Below are 12,508 nucleotides of genomic sequence, written 5' to 3'. Positions count from 1 at the left end.
AAGAATTCTAGTTTCTGCCCCTTCCTGTGTATCTACAAATTGCGTCTTGATGCATGCATGCATGCATGCATGCATGCAAACAGTGATAGCTCTTGATAACTGGGGACACGAGGCAGGGCAGATAATGGTAGGCATAGAGTGGCAGGGCGGGGGGGGTCAACAAATGAGGAACCAATGGGCCTTAAGAGGTGGGATAACTATGCTGCTTGCATTTTTGGATGGGGTGTGAATGTGTGTGAGAGGGAGAGGGAGAGAGACTATGGATTCTCCCCCACAATGGCTATGAGGCTGTCATGATGAGCTTCTGCACTTCAGAATCTACCGCTAGATTACTGTTTAGAAAACAGTGCTGAACAGGCTATTGCAAAATAAATGAACAGCTGGCAGAGAAAATTCTTCAGCAAGCAATGAGTAATAAAAAGTGTATGCTAGGTTGGTGGTGGATTTAGATAGCTATCCTTGCTGTGAGCACAGGGGCATTCCGACCGCACATTTTCCTCTCTGCAGTAATGCACTTAAGTCATTTAAGGCTGCATGCACACCATACATTTAAAGCATATATGCCTTCTCTCAAAGAATCATGGGAACTGTAGTTTATCTCTTGCAGGACTATGATCCCAGCACCCTTAAAAAAATAGAGTTCGCAGGATTATTTGGGGGAAGCCATGTTCTTTAAATGTATGGAGCAGATGTTGACAAAGGTGCAGGGCATGCCATGGATTACGAGAGAGTCAACTAAGCATTATTGGCCCCCTTAAAAATTACAGTTCCCCACATTCTCTGTGGGAAGGCATGTGCTTTAAATCTATAATGCATAAGCAGCCTAGATGCTGAATTTAATGGCCTGACAAGGTGGGAGGTCATTTTTAGAGGTATAATGTATATTTCTTCACTTAAAAAATAAAGTAAGCTAGTGCTTCTGACTTTGAGACCCCTCTTGCTCATTCTTCAAATTGACATTTGCCCCAAAGTCCTGCACCTGTTGCAGACCCTCCAGGTGTCCCTGTTTTCCAGGGACAGTCTCGGATTTACAGAAACTGTCCCGGTTTCTGATTTGATCTTGGAATGTCCTGCTTTTCTGTAGGACATCTCTATTTTCATCAGAAAAATGTTAGAGGGTATGAAATTATGCGACTCTTGAGCCAAGGAAATAAGTACAGTGGTACCTCGGGTTACAGACACTTCAGGTAATAGACTCCGCTAACCCAGAAATAGTACCTTGGGTTAAGAACTTTGCTTCAGGATGAGAACAGAAATCATGCTCCGGCGGTGGTGAGGCGACAGTGGGAGGCCCTACTAGCTAAAGTGGTAGCTCAGGTTAAGAACAGTTTCAGGTTAAGAACGGACCTCCAGAATGAATTAAGTTCTTACCCGAGGTACCACTGTAACTATAAGCCCTCAGAAGACACCTGAAGGCAGTCCTGCATAGGGAAGGTTTTTGAAGTTTAATGTTTTATTATGTTTTTATAAATATTGGAAGCTACCCAGAGTGGCTGGGGCAACCCGGTCAGATGGGTGGTGTATAAATAAAATAATAGTAACAAGAACAATCATGTTTCCATTTGATCCTTGAGACTCTGCCCAGACCACCTCCCTCCCCAGCCACACCCCCTACTGCTCTTGCCACACTTCCTCCCTGAGTGTTTTTGCCTGGCTGGAATGTGTCTGGCAATGCTTCTTGCTTGCCTGTTGCACAGAGGTAGAAAATTGCATTAATTGCACCATTCCCATTAGCCTCTGGCCCTGCCCTCTTCTGGCATGCAGCTCCCAGAAGCCTGCACAGAAGGATTGCAGCCCCCTCAGGCTGTAAAATGTTCTGCACCCCTGTTAGAATGAAATATTTGCTTCCAGATGGGAATGATTGCTTTACAACTCTGCTTAGAACTACTAGACTGTGCAACGTTGATTTCCAACCCCCTTCTCTCTCCCCCCCCCTCGCCCACTAGACCATGAGAAGACAAAACAAAACCTCTCCATGCTTTATTCTCCCAGGCTCTTAATCCACATTCTTTCACAAGTGCTAAAGCCATGCACTCAGTAATCTTAAAAAGAGATTGGAAAGTGAGGAAATAAACAGGCTTGGAAAGAAATCCCCTCCTCTTGTGACCCATCAGCACAAGCAATAATAATAAAGCTTTATTATTTTATAGAGTGTCTTCTCTGCCTGGCGTATCTCAGAATGCTTGAGATTAAATAGCACAGTTAGCGAATTAAATAATAGTTTGCCGAGTATTGGATGACTCAGGGGATTAGTAATGGGGCTATGGATCCTTTCACATCTAGGTCACCAGTTTGGAATCCAACTCGTGTTGGTTGCAATTTTTAATAAGGTGGGAGATGGCTGATAGCCAGCAGGTGCCCGACGTGCGTGGAATTGCGGACTCCTGGGTGCAAAGGAGTGGGTGCATTTTCCAAAGCCTCCCTTTTAGCTATGGAAATGGCTGGGAGTTAGGGACTAACCTGCAAAGGAAACAAAAGAAGACCTTGGTTGTTGTTGTTGTTTCCCCCTGTAGGGTTCCTTTACTTGTTGTAAAGGAACCTCAGGCAAATGCTGCCCTCTGGACCTCTCTCACTGGCCCTCAGAATTCTCCCTGGGCTACGCCCATCCCTGCCCCTGCTTTGCACCTCAAGAGTTTTAGTCTGGCTGGAATGTGTCCTTGAACTCCGATCCTTTGCCTTGCTTGCCTGGACAGAAGATGGAGAGGGGTGTGTGGGCAGGGCCATAGCTAGGCGGTAGCAAGGTGAGCCCCCGGCAGGGGCGCAGGTGAGGAGGGGGCACAAAATTGACTAAAAATATGTCCATAAATATGTCTATAAATAAAAATATCAATTATTGCCTCATAAGAAAATAGAGGGTGAATTGAATGGGCGGAGGGGGTGGGGTTTGGAGGAGAGGCAGAAAGAATAAGTCCATGGCTAGGGGCGCAATCTGGAAGGTTCTGCCAGGGGCACAAGATCACCTACCTACAGTTCTGTGTGTGAGTACGTGTAGACTGTAAAACATGCATTCAGCGCCCCACCCACTTTCGTGTCTGGTCCTGCCCACCATTTTCCTTTGGCCCTCAGAATGTTGCCTACAAGAGAATGTGGCCCTCAGGCTGAGAAAGGTACCCCTTGCCTGCTGTCAACAATGCGAACAGCTATCATCCCTACCTCCATCCTTCCACACGCTGAGAGAATTGAGGAATACTTTTCAGTGGCTATCAGCTAAATTGAACCTCCATGTTCAGGGGCAGTGTCGCTGTGCATACAAGATGTCAAGGAACCTTGCCTTCATGCCCTGCCTGTAAGCTTCTGAGGAGAATCTCACCAGGATAGCTATGTTCTATCTCTTTGGTTGGGGGCAGTGAATACCAGTTGCTGGAAAGTGGAGAAGGGGAGAGTTGCTCTTGTGCTCAGGTTCGACTTGCAGATTTCCTGTGGGCATCTGGTTGGCCATTGTGAGAACAGGATGCTGGGTAGCTCAGCTGGGAGAGCATGAGACTCTCAATCTCAGGGTTGTGGGTTGAGCCCCATGTTGGGCGAAAGATTCCTGCATTGTGGTCCCTTCCAACTCTACAATTCAGTGATTCTGTGAGTAGATGGGCCATTGGCCTGAGCCAGCAGGCTGTTCTTATGGATGGCCAGTGTTGGGAACATCATGCCACTTTAGACAAGCTGCACCTGGATCCTCTCCCCAGGATACTCCATTGCATTCTGTGGTCATTCCTCATTGGTCTATCTTCTGTGTGTGTGTTTTCACCAAGGGAATAGCTTTCTTAATGATTTCTACACACACACACACACACACACACACACACACACACGAAGTTTCCTTTTTTAGTATTCTGTAAACTTTGCCATTCTCCGCAGCCTAGACTGACTGTATGCTCAGGTTAAAGATAATAGGTTGCATCCACGGTAGTGCTAAGCAAGCTTCCCATCAGTGCAAGTCCTTCTGCCTCTGCCCCAACCCCACATCTGTTTTGGAGTGTCCCCCCCCCCAAACCTTCCAGAGCAGATTTGAGGAGGGCATGGGGAGTGCATAGGAGGAGGGAAAGGGGTGGAGCCTAATTGCAACAGTGGAAATCCTTGTACTGAAACACATTAGTTGGATATCACCCAAAGAACCCTAAGTAGGGAGGGAACAGGGCCCTTGAAGCTTCCCATGAGTGGCACCTCGAGAGTAGATTATGCAAGCACAGAGCTCACCTGGTCACAGTGATCCCAACTTTAGTGACACGTATTGCATTTATATTTATATTTTTTAAAAATGCATCTATGTATATAAATCAACATGGAAATTTTATGAAAATTTATGTTGGGTTGCTGGTGCATTTCCTCTTCTTTAATTTTCCTTATTATAACACCTTTTCATGTAAGGAGCTCTAAGTGGTTATACATGGTTCTCCCCTACCCTGTTTTATCTTCACAACAACCCTGTGAGGTAGGTAAGGATGAGAGACTGCCACTGGCCCAAGCCAGTCACCCAGCCAGCTTCAGGGCTGAGTGGAGATTGGAATCTGTCCCAGAACTACAATTCCCTCAGTTTCATGAGAAGGGGGGTGGATTGTTTAACAACCTTAGGATTTGTAGCTCTGGGAGGGGAACAGGAGGTCTCCTAACAGCTCTCAGCCCCTTTAACAAACTACAGTCCTCAGGAATTGTAACCATCACAGTGATTTAAATGTGTGGTGTGATTGTGGCCTGAAGCCTAGATGGACTCACGGGGGAGCTGATCCTGATCTGAGCCAAATGACTGAGCATTTAGTATGAGAGAGAAAAGCATCTTAGATTGATTTTGTGGCACCTGGAAAGGCTGCCAAAGACGAGTGAAATGTATGGCTCTGGCGGCCGGGCCAAGGGAAGGGTAAGTCAAGGGGGCTGCTGTCTCCTGAAGCTTGCCTTTGCCGCTCTCTCTTAGAGATAAAGGACTCAAATCCCCCGGGACTGTTTATGTCTTGCACTTCCTACCAGCAGGCGATTATATATAGAAATAATAATTCAGTTAGCAAAGAAGCAGAGAGTGTAAGAGTTGCTACTTATAGACAAATGGGATGCTGTTGAGTTGTAAGATAGGAAAGCTTCTAACTGAGCTGGCTGCCTTTGGCGGCAGGCAGGCTAAGAAGAGAGAAATGAAACACTCATTGGTTGTTGCTATTTTCAGGTGAGATTCAATCACAAAGTGGAAATTTTGGGTTGAACAATTAAGGTTGATTCAGGGCTCTTGTACAAGAACACCAATTCCCCTCCACTCCCCCAAATCAGACTTTTGTGGTAAGGAAAGGGGTGGGAAAATGCACTGGAAAAATCATATTTGATCCATGCCACATTGTCTAACCTCTGCACAAATAAGAGTGAATGGTCAGTAAAGTAGCTGACTCTGTCTATCTTCCTGCAAACATATCGAGATGAATGGTCAGTAAACAGGTCACCTAGAAGCACTCAGTGCTGGAAATGATCGCATCCAGGTCTTGTTGTAGAAGAGTTAACTTGCAGCAGCCAGTGACTTTCTTAGCTGTGAACCGTGCCTCAGTTTCTCACTCTGTAAAGTGGGCAGAATAGCAGTGTGTGTGTGTGTGTGTGTGTGTGCGCACCTATCATCTGCTGGCAAGGTGGAGTAAACAATGTGAGCTGTGTCTGTCCATACATGTTGCTAACTGTGAACTAGCTGCAATATAGAATTATTGAATTGTAGAATTGGAAGAGACCATGTAGAGTTGAGAGGGACAAGGAGGGTCATCAAGCTACCTGCAATGTAGGAGTCACACCAAAGGAATTCCTAGCAAGATGGCTGTCCTACCTCTGTTTAAAAAACGTATTTGTAGGTGGGGTACCTCAGTGGTGGCATCTATGGTATGGAACAGCCTTCCCAAAGCAGCCCAGGAGAACACCATCCATATAATCTTTTTTGCTCTAGATGAACATGTCCTTTCTCTTCATCCAGGTCATTAAAAAAAAACAAAAAACATTTTGTGTTTTCTTTTAACTGGACCTCTCAGTTGGTTAGAGTGTGATGCTGACAATGTCAAGGTTTTCGGTTTGATCCCTGTATGGGCCAGGTGCGTTGCTGGGAGTTGGACTAGATGATCTTCAGTGTGCCTTCCAACTCTAGAATTCCACAATTCTGTGGTTTGTATTTTGTTGTATATCTGAGGGAGAGCGAAAAGTTTTCCATGCTGCTTCTGCTGCTCTGTATTGTACTTATAATATTGCAGTTTTGTTCTTTTCACCGGTATGCCCAGAGAACATATGTGGTTGGCTGACCATACAATGTAGTAAATAAGTTTCCCAGCTGGAAGGTAGTAGCAAAAAGCAAGGTGTGTAGCGTCAACAGCTTTTTCAAGGCATCTGGCATGGAACAGAAAATGCCTGGCAGTTTCAGCTGTGTTTCTTTCCATCATGTTCATAATGTATCTAGTGATTCTTTGAGTGCTCTGGGCATTTTCCTATTAACAGTAATCTTCATATTTACATATTTACATATTTATTTGCTTTATTACCCATCCTTCACCATCAGGTCCCAGTTCAGGTTGCAACAATGAAAAATTAAACATTAAAGGGGTTAAAACAAGTTACAGGAATAGGGTAGACCTGTAAGGTAGAATTATTATTATTATTATTACTATTATTATTCAAGACTTTTAGACAGCTATCCTTTAGTAGAGAAACACAGGGTGTGATATAAAATAACATCATATGCAAAACAACTATTAGAATAACTAGCCATCATTATTCCCATACTTCAGGCTGGGCAAACTGAGGCCTGAGAAAAAGAGTGGCTTGCCTCCAGCAGGTTTATCATCCAAACAGGATTTCTACCTCACTCTCCCTGCACTTTAACCTCTGCGCCACTCCATCCTCATCCTGCATTATCCACTTCGAGAGCGGATGGAGGCGATCAGGGAGGAAAGCCCAGGGTTCAAATAAAAACCCACCAAGTTGGCTGGATGCCACGCTCTGGACTCACTCACCCTCCACCCTCACCCCCATCAGACCTCGGAATAGTAGGTCGCAGTGCCAACAGCTCCGCGACCGCCTGTAAAGACACACACACACACACACACACACACACACACACACGGCGAGCTAGTTGTTTGGGAGCGGGCCCGCAAGGGTTAAGAAGCCCCCCCCCTTCTCCGGCGTCCCAAGGTGCACCCGCCGGCGCCGCGAGGGTTAAAAGCAAGGAGAGTCCCCCCCATCCCCGGTGTCCTTGGCTGAGATTAATGTGCTAAGTCTGCGCTCCTGAGCGGCGCTGCCTGTGCCGCGGAGCCCAAGTGCTGGTCAGCGATGATGGAGTTGCTGCCATGACAACCCCTGCAAGCCGATGCGTGTGTGTGCTCCGGAGAGCCGGCGCGAGAGGCTGCGATTCGGCAGAGAAGGAGATGCGCCCAGCCAGGAGGCAGAGCGCATCCGGGATGCTGAACCTAGCCCTGGTCCAGGCAGCAACAGCAGCAGCAACAGCCGGCACCGCCAGCTTTGCCATGCCTTTCCTCGCAGCCTCCCTTCGCTGAGCGGCGGCGAGGAGCACAGCTGAGCCGGGAAGAGGCTCCTATCCGCTCCCGACCACGAGCCGCAGCGGCGGGCAGCAGCGGCAGCCGGCCGGACCTTCCCTTCCATCCTGCCCTGTGGCACCGTCGGAGCTTTTGGAGCAGGAGGCCTGTCGCTTCTCCCTCTGAGATTACTCCGGGGGTGCTTCCCCCCCTCTTCGCCCCACCCATTCCCCGAGTTCTTCTGCGGGGAGTTTTATTTTTTGGAACTCCGGCCGGAGGGGCCGCTCTGGAACGCGTCGCCTTGCGCGGCTGCGGAGCGCCGGCTGTGCCCTACCGCGCCGGAGCGCAGCGCACCTCCTCCAGCAAAGTGAGATGCACGAACTCTTGATCGGAAGCTCTGGTTTGTGAGGCGCGCAGCAACTTGGCCACCTTGGGGGGGGCACTTCTTCTTCCTCCCTGGGACTCCGCTGGATGCCTTTCGGGAGGCTCGGATCTCTAAAGCTACAAACCCAAAAACTGGATTTCTAAAGGCTCCGCCGCCCTCTCCCTCCTCATCGTCACTTTCTCTCCTCCCCTTCTGTGCCCACACTTGGCACCGCGAGGTGTCCCTGTCAAACCAATCTCCATCCATCTCTCTGGTTGTTTTAATAAATATATATATATCTTTGCCTTGAGGAAAGCCCAGGATGGGGGTCGGTGGGTGCTTAGTCCTGCCCTGGCGGTGCCTGGTCGTCCTGTCTCTCAGGCTCCTCTTCCTTGTGCCCGCAGGAGTGCCAGTGCGCAGCGGAGATACCACCTTCCCCAAGGCGATGGACAACGTGACCGTCCGGCAAGGGGAGAGCGCCACCCTCAGGTAGGAGCAGAGACTCTTCTTCTTCTTCTTCTTTTTTACTCCGGGACAGAGCTGGTGATAATAGGTGGTCAGCGGCTTATGTGCTATAGGTTTTACGCTCGGGTGTTGGCTGAGATTCTGGGAGGCTTGGTGGACGCACCAGGATGCATGGGATTTTGGGGTGCACTTTGGTTTCAGTCCCTGGCTCTGACAGCTCTGTGCATCAAGAGAACTGGTGTGCAGCTGTGGGTGTGGATGAGGCTGGATAAATGCCTGACACACTGCACATTGAGAGGGTTACACTATAGAAGGAAGGAGGTGTGGCTGGCAGGTGGAAGCTCCTTCATGAGAAATAGGATGGATAGTCTGTTTCATGGCTGTAAAGAAACATGCCCCCTGTTTCTGTGTTTTTTGCCTCTTTGCCACTCTGGCAAAGGTTAGCTTTCCAGTGTGTGTGTCGCCCCTCCTTGGCTTGAAGAAATTTCTTAAAAGGTGGTGATGTTTTAAAGGCTGTTGGGACACTGCTATGCTTGGTCTCCCCCTGCTGTTATTTGAGGGGTTTGGGGTTTTTTTGTTTTTTTGGGGGGAGAATGATGGTGGGTCGCATGTGTGTTACTGGGGCAGCTTAGTCTGATCAGTGCACCAAAACCTAATCTAGTTTTGCAAGAGTTTGTGCCTGTCTCAGAATAATGCTTTTTGAAAACCAAAATAAAAAAGTTCTTGCTTATGCAGCTTACTTGTCTCTGCTTAGCCCTTGGTGGTGATGCTACAATACTCTTGTGATGAAATGCGGTGGGATGGGGAGACAGGAGGGGTGATATTTTCCAATAATGGGGAGGAATAACACTTTGGAGAGAGGTTGGGGAAGAACAGCCATGTTGCAGCTTTGAACCCTTTTGAGATCTGGTGTCATTTTCCTTCCCGTGAACCGAGTGGAGTCGACAGTGTGATGTGCTTATACAGCGGAAGGTGGAGGAGCTTGATGCACGAATTGAGAATATTGCTCCACAATAGCACATATGGAAGGAACTCTATTCCCACACTACCAATCCCACATCATGCTGCTTCAACTCTCACAGCTTTCTCAATGTGTGTGTGTGTGTTTGTGTGTGTGTAGGGGAGGGGGATTGTTAGGGTAATGAGGGTGTTGAAAACTCTGTCGGTTTCTTACCAAGAATCACAACTTCATTGCAATGCAGGAAAGATACTGAGATAGATGGAACAATGGACTGCAGTTTCTTGGGCTCCCCCCACATCAACTGTGGGGCAATATTAAAATATTGTTTGCAGCAGGACTGGGGTGGGTGAGAAGAGGCACAGCAGTTGCACCCTATCTAACTGTATCTAACTGCGTCATCAATATAGAGAGAGAGAGAGAGAGAGAGAGAGAGAGAGAGCTTTTCCCCATTTTCCTTTCCTTGGTTGCAAACTCACTATCCTCTCCTTATTTTGGTCTGATGGTTGAGTGTGATGGCTCATTGACTTCTCCCAGGCATATGATCCCAGGTGGAATTTATGCAAGAAGACATATGCTGGGAAGCACCGGGGGTCAGAATGTGGCTATCATGGAGAGGTGTAGCAAATAAATCAGCCTTATGAAGGTGAGATCACAAGGTTGTGGTGTCCTGCTGGTGGGTCCCAGTCAACCAATGGCAAATCAGAGCTCTGAGGAAAAAAGCCAGACCCTGGTTAGGTTTACATTTGCAGTTCTCTCAACTTTAAATCAAGCAAATGGGCTGCAGAAGTCAATGTGAGAGAGTCAACACACACACACACACACACACAGAGAGAGAGAGAGAGAGAGAGAGAGAGCGCAAGCACACTAGTGTGATATATTGACTAGTATTGGGAAAACCTGTGTTCAAATCCCTGCTGAGTCTCAAAACTCATCTACTTTGCAGGGTTGTTGTGCAGAAGAATGTGGAGAGGAGAGGACACATTTCCCTTAGTTCCTTGGAGGACGGGTGGGATAAATATGTAATAAATAAGGAAACGTCAGTGACATGTTCTTTGGTTATGTCCTGGTTAGATGGCTGCAGTGTGTTCAACAGGTGGCTATTCTTGAAGATTATTTGGAAACTGCAGTTGATACAGAATGTGGTTACTAAAACTCTTGGAGATATTGTACCTCCATATTCCGTTACACATTTCACTGTACCGGTAACAGTAGCTGCCTGTTTTCTCCATGTCCAATTCAAGATGCTAGTTTTAGCTTTTAATGCCCTAAGGAGCTTGGGACTGGGTTAGCTGAAAGACAACCAGCATCCAGATGGCCCTGCCTGTGCGTTGAGATCAGCATCTGGATAGGGGTTAGATGGCATGTAGCAAGGACAGGGCCTTTTCAGTGGTGGCCCTGCCCTTTTGGAACTCCATCCCCTACCAAATACATCCCCAGGGGAGAGAAACTCTGGTCACATCTGCACCATACATTTAAATCACAGGGCTTTGCCCCAAAGAATCCTGGGAACTCTAGTATGTTAAGTTTGCTGAGAATGGTACCTCTGTGAGGCGTAAAGTTCCCAGAATTCACTGGGGAAGCCACATGCTTTAAATGTGCTACTGGACAATTTGTTATTTATTTTTATTTGTATTTCAACTGGGTCAGACCAACACAGCTACTTGCCTGAATCTATTGTTATTTCATGTACTACTGAATTGGAGCTGTTTTGTATGTGAACTGCTGTTGAGCACGGAGGCATTTCTGTTAAATATGATATATACATAAATTAACTATGTCTATATGGCTGGTGGTTTTTAAGAAAACTCTGGAGACATTTTTATTCCAGCCTTCTATGATTAATTATTTTGCTACGCTTGAAGAATTTTAGCTGCCGCTGATTTTAATTATTTTCTTCAATTAATGGTTAAATTATAACTGTTTTTGTTGTTCTAAAACATTATGTAAGTTGCCCCGAGAAGGCGATGTGCCTTGAAAGATGGGTTAGAAGCCTTTAAGAACACAGGAACAGTTCTGCTGGACCATCCCAAAGACCCATCTAGTCCACCATCTTGTTCTCACCGTAGCTGAACTGATGCTATTGGCCTATGGCAGTGATGTAGCGTGAGTTGCCAGTGCCCGGGGCCATGCAGAGGCAGGTGGATAAGTGAGAAAGACTTAGACGGAATATGCATGTGCATCCAACTGCCTAACAGTGTTCGTGTTATGCAGGAGATCACAGTCATGGAAATAAGAAATGAATAGTCGTTCCATTGTCTGGATAGATCACTTCCTGGTTCTTGAGGAGAAGCCATTTTCATTGGAGTGACAGAAGTGCACAGCTACATTGAGACAGCACCAGGTGTCAAAATTTTGCACCCCCTAACAATTTTGCACCTGTGGCAACCGCCCCTTTGCTCCTTTCCACCCCATCCCACTGGCCTGTGGTGTCACTTGGGTTTCTGTCATATCCCCCAATTCTATTTAACATTTACCTGAAACAGCTAGGAGATGCTGTCAAGAGTTTTGGAGTTCAGTGTCACCAGTATGGTCAGTTGAAAGGCAGATAAGGGAACCAGGGATTCAGCCTGTGCTGAATAGAGTTGCACTCCACTGAAAACTCACGTTTGCAAGTTGGACGTACTCCTGGGTTCAGTCTAGATGCCCAGGTTTTGGCAGCTTGCACGTTTGAAGCAAGGGCACTAGCTGTGCAAATTCTTGGAGGTGTCTGATCCAGCCATGGAGTGACATGCCTTGGTTGTACACCCTGTTTGGATTATTGTAACATGCTCTATGCGGGGCTGTCATTGGAAAGTGTTTGGAAACTTCAGCAGGTCCAAGTTGCTGCAGTCAGATTGCTTACTGGAGCCAGTTACAGGGAGAACTTCCTGTGACTACAGCCCCTCTGGCTACTGGTCTGTTTCTGGGCACAATTCAAAGTGTAAAGTTATGGCCTGCAAATCCAAACATAGCTTGTGTCCAGGCTATCTGAAGCACAATTTTCTCCACATATAAGCCTGCTTGGGCTTTCAGGTCTTCTGGAGAGGCCTTTCTTTGGGTCCTACCACCTTTGCAGGCACATTTGGTGGGGACACAAGAGAGGGCAGGGCATTCTCAGTGACTGCTCTCAGATTGTGGACTTCCCTTCCACAGGAAGCCAGCCTGGACCCCTCTGTGCTTTGCATTCTCCAGCAGGTAAAGACTTTTTTGTTCCAACAGACATTGGCCACGAACTGGCTGTTGTGGCAGGGGCTTCTGTGGATGTTA

General features: G+C 47.3%; 1 protein-coding gene across 8 annotated transcripts in view; it reads left to right on the top strand.

Moving 5' to 3' along the window:
• Nucleotides 1-12,508, top strand: part of LOC310832627 (protein CEPU-1) — an 819,723-nt gene that overhangs the window by 475,211 nt on the left and 332,004 nt on the right. For all 8 annotated transcript variants that reach the window (XM_083714754.1, XM_083714753.1, XM_083714760.1 and 5 more), the window contains exon 2: nucleotides 8,241-8,325. In XM_083714754.1, the coding sequence (XP_083570880.1) occupies nucleotides 8,241-8,325 (85 nt within the window). The remainder of the gene's footprint in view (nucleotides 1-8,240; nucleotides 8,326-12,508) is intronic.

This window comes from Podarcis gaigeae (genome assembly GCF_964106915.1).
Source record: "Podarcis gaigeae genome assembly, chromosome: 15".
In the NCBI taxonomy this organism is placed as follows: Eukaryota; Metazoa; Chordata; class Lepidosauria; order Squamata; family Lacertidae; genus Podarcis; species Podarcis gaigeae.
The sequence above is the reverse complement of the archived record's forward strand: the minus strand, read 5'-3'. Positions and strand labels throughout refer to the sequence as shown.